Consider the following 12445-nt stretch of genomic DNA (forward strand, 5'->3'; position numbering starts at 1 on the left):
TGACTTTTTTTCCCTCGGGTCAGTAATCATTGCTAGTTACAATGGAGAATTTTCTACTTTGTAGGGAAAAAAAAGCCTTTCAGTGAAATGTGAAAATTAAATAAAATATGAGGAAGCCAAAATTCATTGTATCTAGTGATTGTGTGATACTTTTTTGGGTTTTAGGTTTGGTTTATTTTGGGTTTTTTCATTTCAATTCTTTCATTCTCTCCTTCTGAATGTGTTATAAATTAGCAGAATAGTCCAACGGGTGTAGGTGACACAACTGACTCCAGAAACTGACTCTGAATGCTTCTAATAATTAAAAATTTGTGAATTTTCCATTGCAGGTTTCACAATCATCTTGTTGCATACAGTAATCTCTAATAGCAATTTAAGTAGGCCCAAAAGGCAGGTGGCGGGCAGACTATCTGTTTGTTATCTGGTCTTTTTTTGCTGTTGCTTATAAAATGGTACTTACCCAAATGCAATATCTTTTGCTTACCTTTCAGGATGTGTTAAATGCACATCTGATTTTACTAACGTCTGGAAAATAGGAATGTTTTGAAATGCCCTCAAAGGCAGGGTTCTCAATAAATGAGGCTGCTGAACGCTTTACGTGCAGTGTGCTCTCTCTGTACTGCATTGACGTGCACAAGTGCAAAGGACTCTTCTGCAGATGGTCCTTTGTATGTATATTTTTGTCTGCTTTATTTCACAGGGCAGAATGAGTAAGTTTCTTTTGCTAGAAGTAGATTATTCCCCCCAAGCTACTTACTGATTATTTGAATGAAAATAGAAGGACAGAAGATGTTTAAATTATTTGTGGCTGAATATTTGAGGTCTATAATGAGACACAGTTTTATCTTGAATGTTTTCACTGTTATTTCTTAGTCTCATGCCTTACTACGTTAAGGATGGACCTGAGACTAAAAAACATTTTCTGTTAGGGAATCAAAAATTATTTGTTTCCCACCCAGGTTGTCAATACAAAAGTATGCTTCTGTTTGTGCTTCTTTTTACATGCTTGTCAATATCTTCAAAACTGTCCCTGTAACATTTTTCAAATTTGTTTTTCTATTTTTATAAATACATTTCTTTGTAAATATATTTTCATCTTAGTGACAGCAATGCTGATTTTTTAGTAATGAGGGAAAATTTTCCCTCTTGTTAAACAGAGGTTTCTGATTTGTGGACCTTCAGAAATAATTGTAGATCAACTGACTCGAAATGACCCTAGTAAAATAAAACAAAATATAGTTTCATTGGTTCTATAACATTTTTTATGTTTTCAACATTGTCTATCTGTTGTTGGATTAAGAAGATAGATTGGGTTTAAAAAGGGATGATCTCTAAAGATCAGTCAGGCACCTCTTTTTTTTCAGAAATTCAAATACCTGTGGTTACACTAGCTTGTAAAGTACCTATGAATTTATCTAACTTTACTTCATATATGATACATACATACATATATATATATATATATATGTACATACATACATATATATATATAAACACTGTAAATTAGGGGAAACAACGATAACTTCCTGTGAAATGTTTCCCCAAAGATACAGCAAAGAACAGGAATTGCTTTTCTTTGTTACTACTGAAAGACCTGTTTGAAGACAGCAGATCAGATTCTGCAGTCTATGAATCTATAAGAGGGACAAGGTGGTGAATATGGTGTAGGTTTGGATTTTTTAAATTATATTTTTTGTTTATTTTAGAATCTTAGAACAGCCCAGATGAAGGGATCTCAAAAGATTATATAGGCCAAGCTTTCATGGTGAAAGGAGCCTAGATGAGGTTATCTAGCACTCTCTCCAGTTCTGTCTCGAAAACCTGATGGAGTTTCTGCCATGTCCCTGGGGAGGTTGTTCCAGTCATTGATTTATTATCCAGTCACTGTAAAACTTCTCTTATGCCTAGATGAAACCTCTCCTAATGCAACTGTTAGCTGTTGTCCATTGTCTTCTCTTCCTGGCTGCTTGTGAAGAGAGAGCCCCTGACCTCCTTGTGGCTACCCTGGAACACTGTGGTGGTGTCTCCCCTGAATCTTCTCTAGGGAGACAAGGCCTAACCCCTTCAATCTTCTCACAAAGGGGGGTTTCTCCGGTCATTTGATGGTTTTCATGGCTGTCCTTTGCGCCTTTTCCAATCTCTCCATGTCTTCTTACAACATTACTCCAGGTGGGACCTGACAAGCACTGGGTAGAGTGGATGATCACATCTCATATCTCTGGCAGTGATACTTGTGCAGATGCAGCCCAGGATCCCATTTACCTTTGATGCTGCAGCATCGCCCTGCTGGCTCATGGTCAGCTTGTTATCCCTGTTATCCCTGTTGCCCTCACCAGGGCTTCTTCCTGCCACATGGATCCTGGCCTGTTCTGAGCTCTCTGGTTGTTCCATTCCAGGTGCTGGACCATGCTGGTCTTTGCTTATTTTCCCAGTATTCTTGCTGCCTCATTCTTCCAGGCTCTCTGGCTCTCTGTGCCACATGTTTCCCTTGAGGGTACATGTCTAACCTAGTTTAGTGTTATCAGCAAATGGGGTGAGGGTGCTTCCCATCCTGTCATCCAGGTACCTCATGAAGATGTTCTGTGTGTGCCTGGTATCAATCCCTGGGGACCCCACTTGTGACAGACTGCCAGCCCATTTTATTTAACAGCTTCTTAGTTCAGTTGAAAAAATTCAAATTACTACGTTCTATTTCAGTTATTTAACAGATTATAGAGATGTGACTGTGATGTTGCTGAATCTCCAGTTTGCTTCTTATATTTTTCTGTGAGAATATTTTGTTTGTGCTCTTAATGCTGCAGCCTGGTCTACTTCATAAGTAGCTGAACAAGTTGTATTGCTAATAAAGCATGTCCTGATTGTTTTTTAAACTGTGACACTAAATTATTTTCAAATCATAAAGATTTTGTTAGAGTTTTCTTTTAACCTAACAAGCCTTTTGGGTTTTTGGAGATTACTTCAACAAACAAATGGAAATAAATCTTAGTCCTAAGCAGGCAGCAGCATGGCTGACATTCAATTAGCCAAATAATGATCAGAAAGTCAGTCACAAAGCCTTATTCAGCAAAGAAAGAGCTGTATGTGAGAGTGAAGGCCGAAGATAAAGTATAATCCCTAAAAGATGTGCTGGAAGACGTGCCACTGTACTTAATGAAAACAGTTGGAAATCCAATTTTAAGCATGAAAGCAGTTTTTTTTCTGTTAGAATTATCAGGAAATTAGGAACACAACACAGAACTAAAGCAGGACTTATGGGAACAGTTACTAGAAATATAGATGAAATTGTTAATATAACATCCATTTTGCACTGTTATTGAATCAAGCTGATTTGTACAAAATTAGAGTAGAAAATAAGTTTGTTTTTTTTTTTTGTAAAATGTAATGTTATGCATAATTTAAAAAAAAATGTGTATGTCTTGATTGTTTACTGTAGAATTATATCATCTGTGCATTTTTTTCACCACAGTGTCTCTGTTTATTCCTGCTCAAAAGCTATCTGTAGTTCAGCTTAAAGAAGCTTGCAGTGTGGCACTGCAATGGAATGCCATATAAAGCTATCCTGACATGTAGTAGAATCATAAAATTGTTTAGGTTGAAAAATCCTTTTAGGATCATTCAGTCCCACTAGTCACCCAGCACTGCTAAGTCCATCACTAATCTGTGTCCCTAACTGCCGTATCCACATCTTTGAAATATATCCATTGATATATTGATATACCCTGGGCAGCCTGTTTTATAGGTTTTCCTGTTTTCCTTCTGGTGAGGGCAGCCTGTTTTATAGCCTGTTTTCCTTCTGGTCAGGAAATTTTTCCAGATATAGTCTAAACCTCTCCTGGAGCAACTTGAGGACATTTCGTCTTGTCCTGTCACTTATTATTAGTGAGAAGAGACCAAACTTTAACTGGCTACAACCTCCTTTCAGGTATTTGTAGAGAACCATAAGGTCCCCCCGAGCCTTCTTTTCTCCAGGCAAAACCCCAGCTCCCTCAGCTGCTCTGCTCCTCATAGGAGTTGTGCTCCAGATCCATTCTTGGCTCCACTGCCCTTCTCTGGACACGATTCAGCCCCTCAGTGTGTTTCTTATAGTGCAGGGTCCAAACCTAAACCCAGGACCTGAGGTGCAGCCTCACCAGTTTGAGTACAATTCTGTGTGGCTTTATTTCTTTTTAAGTCTCCACATTTTTCCTGGGACTAGAATTATTTGAGGTAAGTGATTATTATATAGGAATGCTAGGGGAAAATAAAAGCCTTTTATAATGCAAAATATAGTTACTGCTTAAAATTGAAGAAAAAGAGCACTGAAATATGAATTCGAAAACACTCAGAGCCAATTTGATGAATTTCCACCACCTTTTCCGCATATGTGGGAATTATGCTTGCTGCCCACTTTTTTCCAAATATGCTCAATGATACACAACACTGGTACATTGCTACTGAGATTTATTATTTTTAATTTGCCTCTAATATTTACTGAAATTAATAAATACTTCATAAAGGCTTAGTTCATGACTCTTTGTTTATAGGACACTGCTCTGCAAAAACCAAGAGAAGTTTTCAGGCTACCAACAGACTTGACTGCATGTGATAATCGCCTTTGTGCCTCAATGCATTTCTCATCCTCCACGTGGGTTACCCTTTCTGATGGTACAGGAAGACTGTATTTAATTAAATCAGGCAAGCGTGGAAGCAGTGCAACTGAAAAGTGGGAGGTATGTCCTGCAATAAATAATATATTTAGGAGGTCTACACATATCCCTATCAAAGTTATCTAACTGCATTAATAATGATATTTGTTATCCTGCTTGGACATAACAAATACAATTGTTGCATTTCTGCCTGAAGTTGTGAGTCTCGTGTTCTGTGGTTAGTTCCTCTATTTATGAAGGTGAAGCTGGTAAAAAGTGCCTGCATTTTGTATCTGTTTTCTTTATTAGAGGGTAGTTTCCTAAGAAATCACAGATGTTTTAGTATTGACAGAAACATAGGTGTATATACTGAAGTGGAAGATTTCAACATGATGGATTAGCTCCTTTCTCTACATCTTTTGAGAGTTCAGTAAAGGAAATTAATCATCCTTTTTCTAGATGCTTGGTAATAAATAACATCTAGTTTTTATTCTGTGTGAGAATGCTGACACATTAATAAGTTACACTGAAGTTGTCAGTGTAACAAAAATACAAGATTTATATCTGAGGTTCTGTCATCATTTAAATTTATTTGTTGAGTATGTACAGCACACAGTGGTTTAGAATTGTTTAGAGTAATGTTTAGTCACAACCCTATAAATTCTCAAACTTTATCAGGTTTCAATAACAACAGCTGGATTGAGTCTATATTCATTCAACTGCTGCAGCTTGAATTCTTTGTAATTTATTCTTTGATTTGTTCTTTCATTTTTATGTGTTAATCTTCTAGCAAATAATGCTTATTTTCTTATTTTTCTTCTCTGTTATTTGGATTCATTTTGGTTTTATCTTCTTTAGTTTTTTGCTGAATGAGTACTTTTTGAAAAAATTTGAAATACATGGTTTTTAGACTTAAAACTTCCAACTATAGGTACAAAATGTTTCATGCTATAAGATACAGAGTCTTTCTGTATGAAATAATTTTCATATAATAGAAATATTTTTATTAATTAATGAAATGCATAACTTTAATATCATAATTAATGACATTTTATATTCACAGTGGTGCCTAATAGCCTTTCAGTATGACAGTAATAGTTATTTATTCTGCCTACCTACCTCAAATATTGGATGGACTTTTCCAATCCATGTACATAAATAAAAACTTAAGAACTTCTAACCCTAGCTTCTCCTGAACATGAATATTATTCTCCTTCATTTCATTTTTGCTTTTTATTTCTTACTTCATAGAGGAGGAAAATGAGATATCTTTGCAAAGCTAAATAATGGCACGTTTGATGATTGAACACTGGCAATGATGTTTTGGACCTTTATGTCTTCTTTGCACATGTCAAGGTCTACAAAGATTTTCAGAATGTTGAAGTATCTAGAGAATTAGTGAGGGCCTTGGGAAATGCCTGCATTTTCACCTTGAGTGTGAGACTCTTTGCCCAGTTGATAGGCAGTGTTTATAGACCCTCTTGTTCTTGTTAGTTGCTGTACCTCTGTTAATTGCAGTGCTAAACAGCCACAATGCAGACAGGTTTGGGGATTTTTGTGCTTTGTTTAATGGGCTATTACAGTGATTGTTCAATATAAACAATAACGTTTAAAAATATTTCAGTACAGCAGCCTGATAGCCACAGAAGGAGAACCAGAAATGTGTGACATTTGTGGGTTCATATTGGCAGAGAGATTTGTGGGAAACAAACTGTTACTGATTTGACATTCCTGAAACCCTCCCCTGCTTTCTGTAAAAGAGCAAGGCTTCCAGCTGTAATTGTCTGACTTTTTAATTATGTTTTTGTCTTCTAGATTGTGTTTAATGAAGAACTAGGAAGTCCATTTATTGTAGCACACAGTGTTTCATTTGTAAAATCTGATGCACATTCAGTAGCTGTGCTGCTGCTTAGGGTAGAAAAAGATGAACTAGACACAAAAGGAAGTGGATTTCATGTTACTTTGGAATGGGTTACAATTGCAAAAGGAAAAGAGGGTAAGTGTTTTTCATCTATATTACTGGTGAGTAATGTTTAAAAAAATAAAAATGTTGTTTTTATTCTTTGCTTTAGAAGTTATTTTTGCACGGGTTCTGATATTTCTTTTCCACAGCTTAGATTTTACATAGGTAATTTTTTCTTATATTTTGAGATCAAGTTATTGGTTATGGACCTAAATTTTGACAGACATTTGGAAAACAGGAAGAAGTAAAGTTTTGCACTTGCGTCATTAAGACAATTAGAAAGCAAGATAGCACTTTACTTGAATGTTATGAAATGCAACTTTTGTTTAGCTTGGTCTTGCAAAATCGAGGTTATACGGAACTATTTCTAACTAATTCTATTTTTTAAAATATTGTACAGCTGGATATGGGTCTTAAGTTTTTTTTAGTTGTTTTTTTTTAGCTTCCAATTAATGATGTAGGAGATTGGAAGTAGTATGAGATAAATGAAAGACCTATAGTATAAAAAGTAAATACTGCATATTTTAGGGTTTCCTGCAATAAGAGTATGAAGTTATTCCATTAATTTTTGACAAACACATTGAAAACATACTAGTATATTAATACCTACTAATTAATATTTTATCGTAATGAAGTTTTACAAATGATACTTTATATGTTCAGTATGACTGTGATATGGTCTTCCTCATTATGTTCCAAGAAATAAAATTTTGATACTGACAGAAACAAGATTTTAAACTAGTTGAACTAAAGTATTTGAGGCATACTGTCATATTATTAGCCAAATGTTCTTCCATCTCCAACATACATGTTATGGATAACATAGCATAGAACAGAATAATTCATTTGGAAATGACCTACAACTGTCATCTGGTCCAAGAGCCTGACCAGTTAAAGCCTGTTGTTAAGAGCATTGTCCAAATGCCTCTTAAACACTGACAGATGGGGCTTTGACCATCTCTCAAGGAAGCCTGTTCCAGTGTTTAACCACTCTCTCAGGAAATAAATGCTTCCTGATGTCCAGTCTGAACCTCATCTGGTGCAGCTTTGAACCATTCCCATATGTCCTGTTCCTGGCTACCAGGAAGAAGAGCTCAGCACTTCCATCTCCACTTCCCCTCCCTAGGAAGACTGTAGGTTGACCCTCAGCCGCATTTTCTCCAACCTAGACAAGCCTCAAGTCCTCACCTAGTCTTGACAGGACATTCTTTCCAGACCTTTCACCATTTGTGTTGCCCCCAGTGGCTTTAGTTGTTTCCTGCTGTTGAAACCTTGGATGATGGAAATATTTCTCAGAAGGCCACATGAGACCAACTGCCTTATGCTTTTGTGGCAAGCTAACAATAGAAAGAAACCTCTGAACATTACTGTTTATAACTTAGAAGAAAAACTAAATCAATAACATGGCCAGTATAGAACTGAAGACTGTTACTCATGAGAGCACCAACACAGACTTTTATTATATTTTTAATACTGTACTCTTTTTTAAAAAATTCTTTTTTACATTGTGTGTTTTATAACTTATGACAAATATTCTTGGAATCCATTAAAGTGGATTTAAAAATCTTTCAGAAAGTCTTGCCAGTTCTCCAGCATTTCCAGGGAACAAAAATTGTTTGAAATTACTGTCACTAGAGATGCAAATAACAAAATTCAAAGTAATCGTTAATTATGAAGAGAGAAATAAATTTTTATTTCATTTAAACAAACATAGCACAAATCAGACTGCTGTATGAACCAGTCTCAAAGATAAAAGTTGTTTTGAGGAATTAAAATACTCTATAATCTCTTTCATCAGTAGTCATTTACTGTTGCTTGCCTTTCCTTGAAACTTTCTATGAATGCAGTTTATCAAAACAGATTTTAATAAAAGTAAATAGTTAATCAACAAGCCATTTATTATATTATCAAAATCTATGCTTCATCAAAGCAAAGCTTTAAAACATGGTTGTGTCTCTTTGACACCAACAAATGTGAGATCTCTGCCCTGTTTGGCACACTGGACAAGGGGATCACACTCACCACTATTGTTTTACCAAAGAACAAAAAAAAAGGAAGCATGAAAATAAGTCAGAATGGGGGCAGTGGTTAAGTCTTTTCATATCTTCTGTGGTACTTTGGAGAACTGTAACAAAGGTATACCCTTTCAAAGTTGGTTTTCTTTTATTAACCAGACTTTTAGGAATACTGTTTGTACAGAGGATGTGCTGAGCTAGCTGTGATCAGCAAAGACATCATAATAATAAAAGGCAGTCTTAGATTAATCTAGCATATGGAAAACCATGGTACTGTGATTTAACAGGTAGGAGTGCATAATATTTTTAAATATAATGAGTTCCTTAGATAATAATGTGTCTTCTAGAAATATATTATGACTTTAAAATTTTATTTTATAGGTGATCATAGATATGAAATCATTAAAAGGAGAGTTTTGCAAGGAAAATCAGTCCCCCATTATGCAGCAATAGAGCCAAGTGGGGATGGTCTAATGATTGTTTCCCACAAACCATTCACATCTATGCAAAGTGAAAGTGATGAATTAGAAGAAAATGATGAAGCAAATGTATCAAATGAAAAGAAAGGTAAGACTTAGGCTGCTCTCTTCTTTGACTCAGGACAAATCTTGTTTAGCATTTATTTGGAAACTACAGAAATAAATGTTTTAATATCTGTCTTATGGACAGATTGACTTTTGTTTGTTTGTTTGCCTTTGCTGTTGCAAGTTGTATTGTGCATAAACCGATATTAGGTTCTTTTTTATGGATAGGAGACCATTAAAGAATTTTGTTGTCTTAAGGAAAGGGATATTTTGCAGACAGACATATAATAAGTTTTTGGTATTAGTTGGATTGCTAATGTTTAAATTTAGGTATCTGTGTGAAGTACTCAAATTAAGAAGACAGTCTTCCTAGATGGGAGGGGTGCCTGGACCTCCCCAAACTGTTACTCATCAGAAAGCTTTTTGATATGTAATTTATTCCAGCCTTTTTAAAATTTAAATAATTATTTTGAAAAATATTTTTAAGGAATGAGATTCCTCTAAAAGATTCTCTTTTCTCCAGTGGGAAAGCAGTTCAGAAAAATTTCAACGAAATGCATTCATACTTTTTCTTTGCAGTCAAAACAAAGTATGTAAAAATCTATTAATATAGTTGTTTATTCCTAAGTATCACTAAGCTGCATAATGTCTATGTTTATGTAATTATGTTGGATTGTTTCACATTTGGTTTCTGTTTCTGCCTATGTGGCATTGGTTAGTGAACAAATTCTAACTGAAGAATAGTAGCACAATCTTTGTCAATAGTGTGAAAATCTATTTGGAAAACAATTCAAAAGGATCAAATTTCTGGAATATGTTAATGTCAAACACTGTGACAAATGTGATGTTTTATATTTTATTATATTTTATTGTTTGTTTATTTATATATATTTATATTTATATTTATTCTATACATATATTGTATATATTACATGCACATATATGTATATTATATATATCATACACACATCTTTATTATATATACATATATAGTATTTATTATATTTATATATACATATATTGTATATAAATATACAGTATATTACACTGTATATTTATTATATTTTATTGTATATTATATTATATTATATTGTAATTTTATTAAGAATAGTTGTACATATAAATCTTGAGGTGAAGAAGTTCTTCAGTGCACTGAGCACCATGATATAGTTGCCTTTTGCTGAACCTAATGTAGGCTCTAGTTTTATTTGCACAGTTATATAAAATTGCAGGTAAAATGGACTTCTAATATCAGATACAGTTTGTGTCAGTGTTCACAATTTTAAAGGCTCTCATGTCTCAGACAATGATAGTTTCTGGGGAAGTATAATGATAGCATCTGTGACTGATCCATTGCAACCAGGGCAGTTGTGGCAGCAGGAAACAGTGCAAGAGTCCTTCCAGAATCACAGCTGCTGGAATGAGGTTTTGATCAGTGGAATCTTGGGTTGGGTTGTGACAACTTGAGGGCCTTCAAGGGGAACCCATACTTTACTTTTTCTCAAAATAGAAAGGTAACTTTTACAAGATTGCTCTTTTGAAAATATATTCATCTGTATTTGTATTTTCTGTGCATTACCCACTCATGGCTGTCATAGCCTTCCTTCTGTATAAACATTTCTCTTAAAAGGCCATTTCTTCTAGCAGTTTAATAATCAGACAGCTTCTAAACACAGTAGTAGAAGTCGAACCACTACCTCTGGGCAAGCAGTTCTATTTCATCTCCATTAGCTGAAGCAGATTAAGACTACCTAGTTTTATAAAATCATTTCTATTGAGTAGTCAGCATAGCTATATAAGAAAGAAGTTTTCACATCTCTGAATGATTTGTACTTCTAGCATGCAGTAGCTTTTCACAGAATGACTAGGTTGAAAGAGACCTTTAAGATCATCGAGTCCAACCCAGCCCTAACACCTCAACTGAGCCATGGCACGAGTGCCACATCCAGTCTTTGTTTAAACACATCCAGGGATGGTGACTCCACCACCTCGTCAGGCAGACAATTCCAGTACTTTACACTCTTTCCACAATAAACTTTTTCCTATCCATCCTATATTTCCCTTGGCACAGCTTTAGACTGTGTCCTCTCATTCTGTCAGCTTCTGCCTGGAGAGAGACCAACCCCCACCTGACTACACCCACCTGTCAGGAAGTTGTAGAGAGTGATAAGGTCACCTCTGAGTCTCCTTTTCTCCAGGCTAAACACTCCCAGCTCCCTCAGCCGTTCCTCACAGGGTTTGTGTTCCAAGCTCCTCACCAGCCTCGTTGCCTCCTCTGAATGCATGCAAGTGTCTCAGTATACTGCACCTGATTCCTCAACCAAATTAATAATCATTGTTTCATTGTATTTAAGTACATTTTGCATTTCAATTTCATAATACTACAGTAAACTTAACAGTAATAATTAATGCCCATTATATATCAACATATTTGAATATAGACATGATATAAATTACTTTCCAAATGAGGGACACAAACAGGCTTGATTACTAAAAAGGTGTTTCTCCATTTTAAGTTCAGGATATATATTGTGCAAATTGTTCAAGAGTAAAAATTAATTTCCACTTTTTCAAAAACACACTTTCAGAACATTTCGTGTGTCTCAGCACTGAATGCTGTGGAATCCAGTAATCCTTGTAACTTAGTTTGTGTTTTGCTGCATGTTTCCAATTGTAGACCCTCTCTACTACTGGCAGCAGACGGAAGATGATGTGACCATAACAGTTCACCTGCCTCAAGACATCACGAGAGATGACATAAAAATACATTTTTCCCCTGATAATATATGTGTTACACTGAAAGACCAGCCTCCTTTGATGGAAGGGAAGCTCCATTCATCTGTGGACCACGAAAGCTGCACATGGATAATTAAAGAGGACAAAAGGTATTCTCTATATGTTTTAGTTTTTTTATTGATAGGAACTGATTTTAAAACAGACACCATATCTGACTTCTGGCCCTTCTGGGATGGTCTCATTTAATGCTACACCCCATGTCCCTTCTTGCAGGAATGCCTCCTCTGCTGAAAACAGTTCACTGGCTTTTGCTGTTATAGTACTGTTTCTTTATCTAATTGTGAAAGTAATCCCTTCCTTTTGCAGTTATTTTCCAGGAAAAAAACCCACCTAGCATCAAAATGCTAAACATAGATTTGTAGGTTCAACATATGTTTCAGGATTGATTAGTCTGAATGTACCTTGTTGTATGTAATTTCTCTTCAACTTTCCACAAACAAGCATTTTAGTAATAATACAACCAAAATTCTTTAGTCTTGACTTATAAATTCCTTAAGATAGTTTTCTAAAAAGTTATATATT

General features: G+C 35.2%; 1 protein-coding gene across 1 annotated transcript in view; it reads left to right on the plus strand.

The window, feature by feature from the left end:
• NUDCD1 (NudC domain containing 1) overlaps nt 1-12445 on the plus strand; it is a 35662-nt gene that overhangs the window by 14388 nt on the left and 8829 nt on the right. The window contains exons 3-6 of the mRNA XM_021546568.3: nt 4524-4709; nt 6441-6621; nt 8985-9170; nt 11805-12012. Of these exons, the coding sequence (XP_021402243.1) occupies nt 4524-4709; nt 6441-6621; nt 8985-9170; nt 11805-12012 (761 nt within the window). The remainder of the gene's footprint in view (nt 1-4523; nt 4710-6440; nt 6622-8984; nt 9171-11804; nt 12013-12445) is intronic.

The sequence above is a fragment of the Lonchura striata genome, chromosome 1, assembly GCF_046129695.1.
Source record: "Lonchura striata isolate bLonStr1 chromosome 1, bLonStr1.mat, whole genome shotgun sequence".
Classification (NCBI taxonomy): Eukaryota; Metazoa; Chordata; class Aves; order Passeriformes; family Estrildidae; genus Lonchura; species Lonchura striata.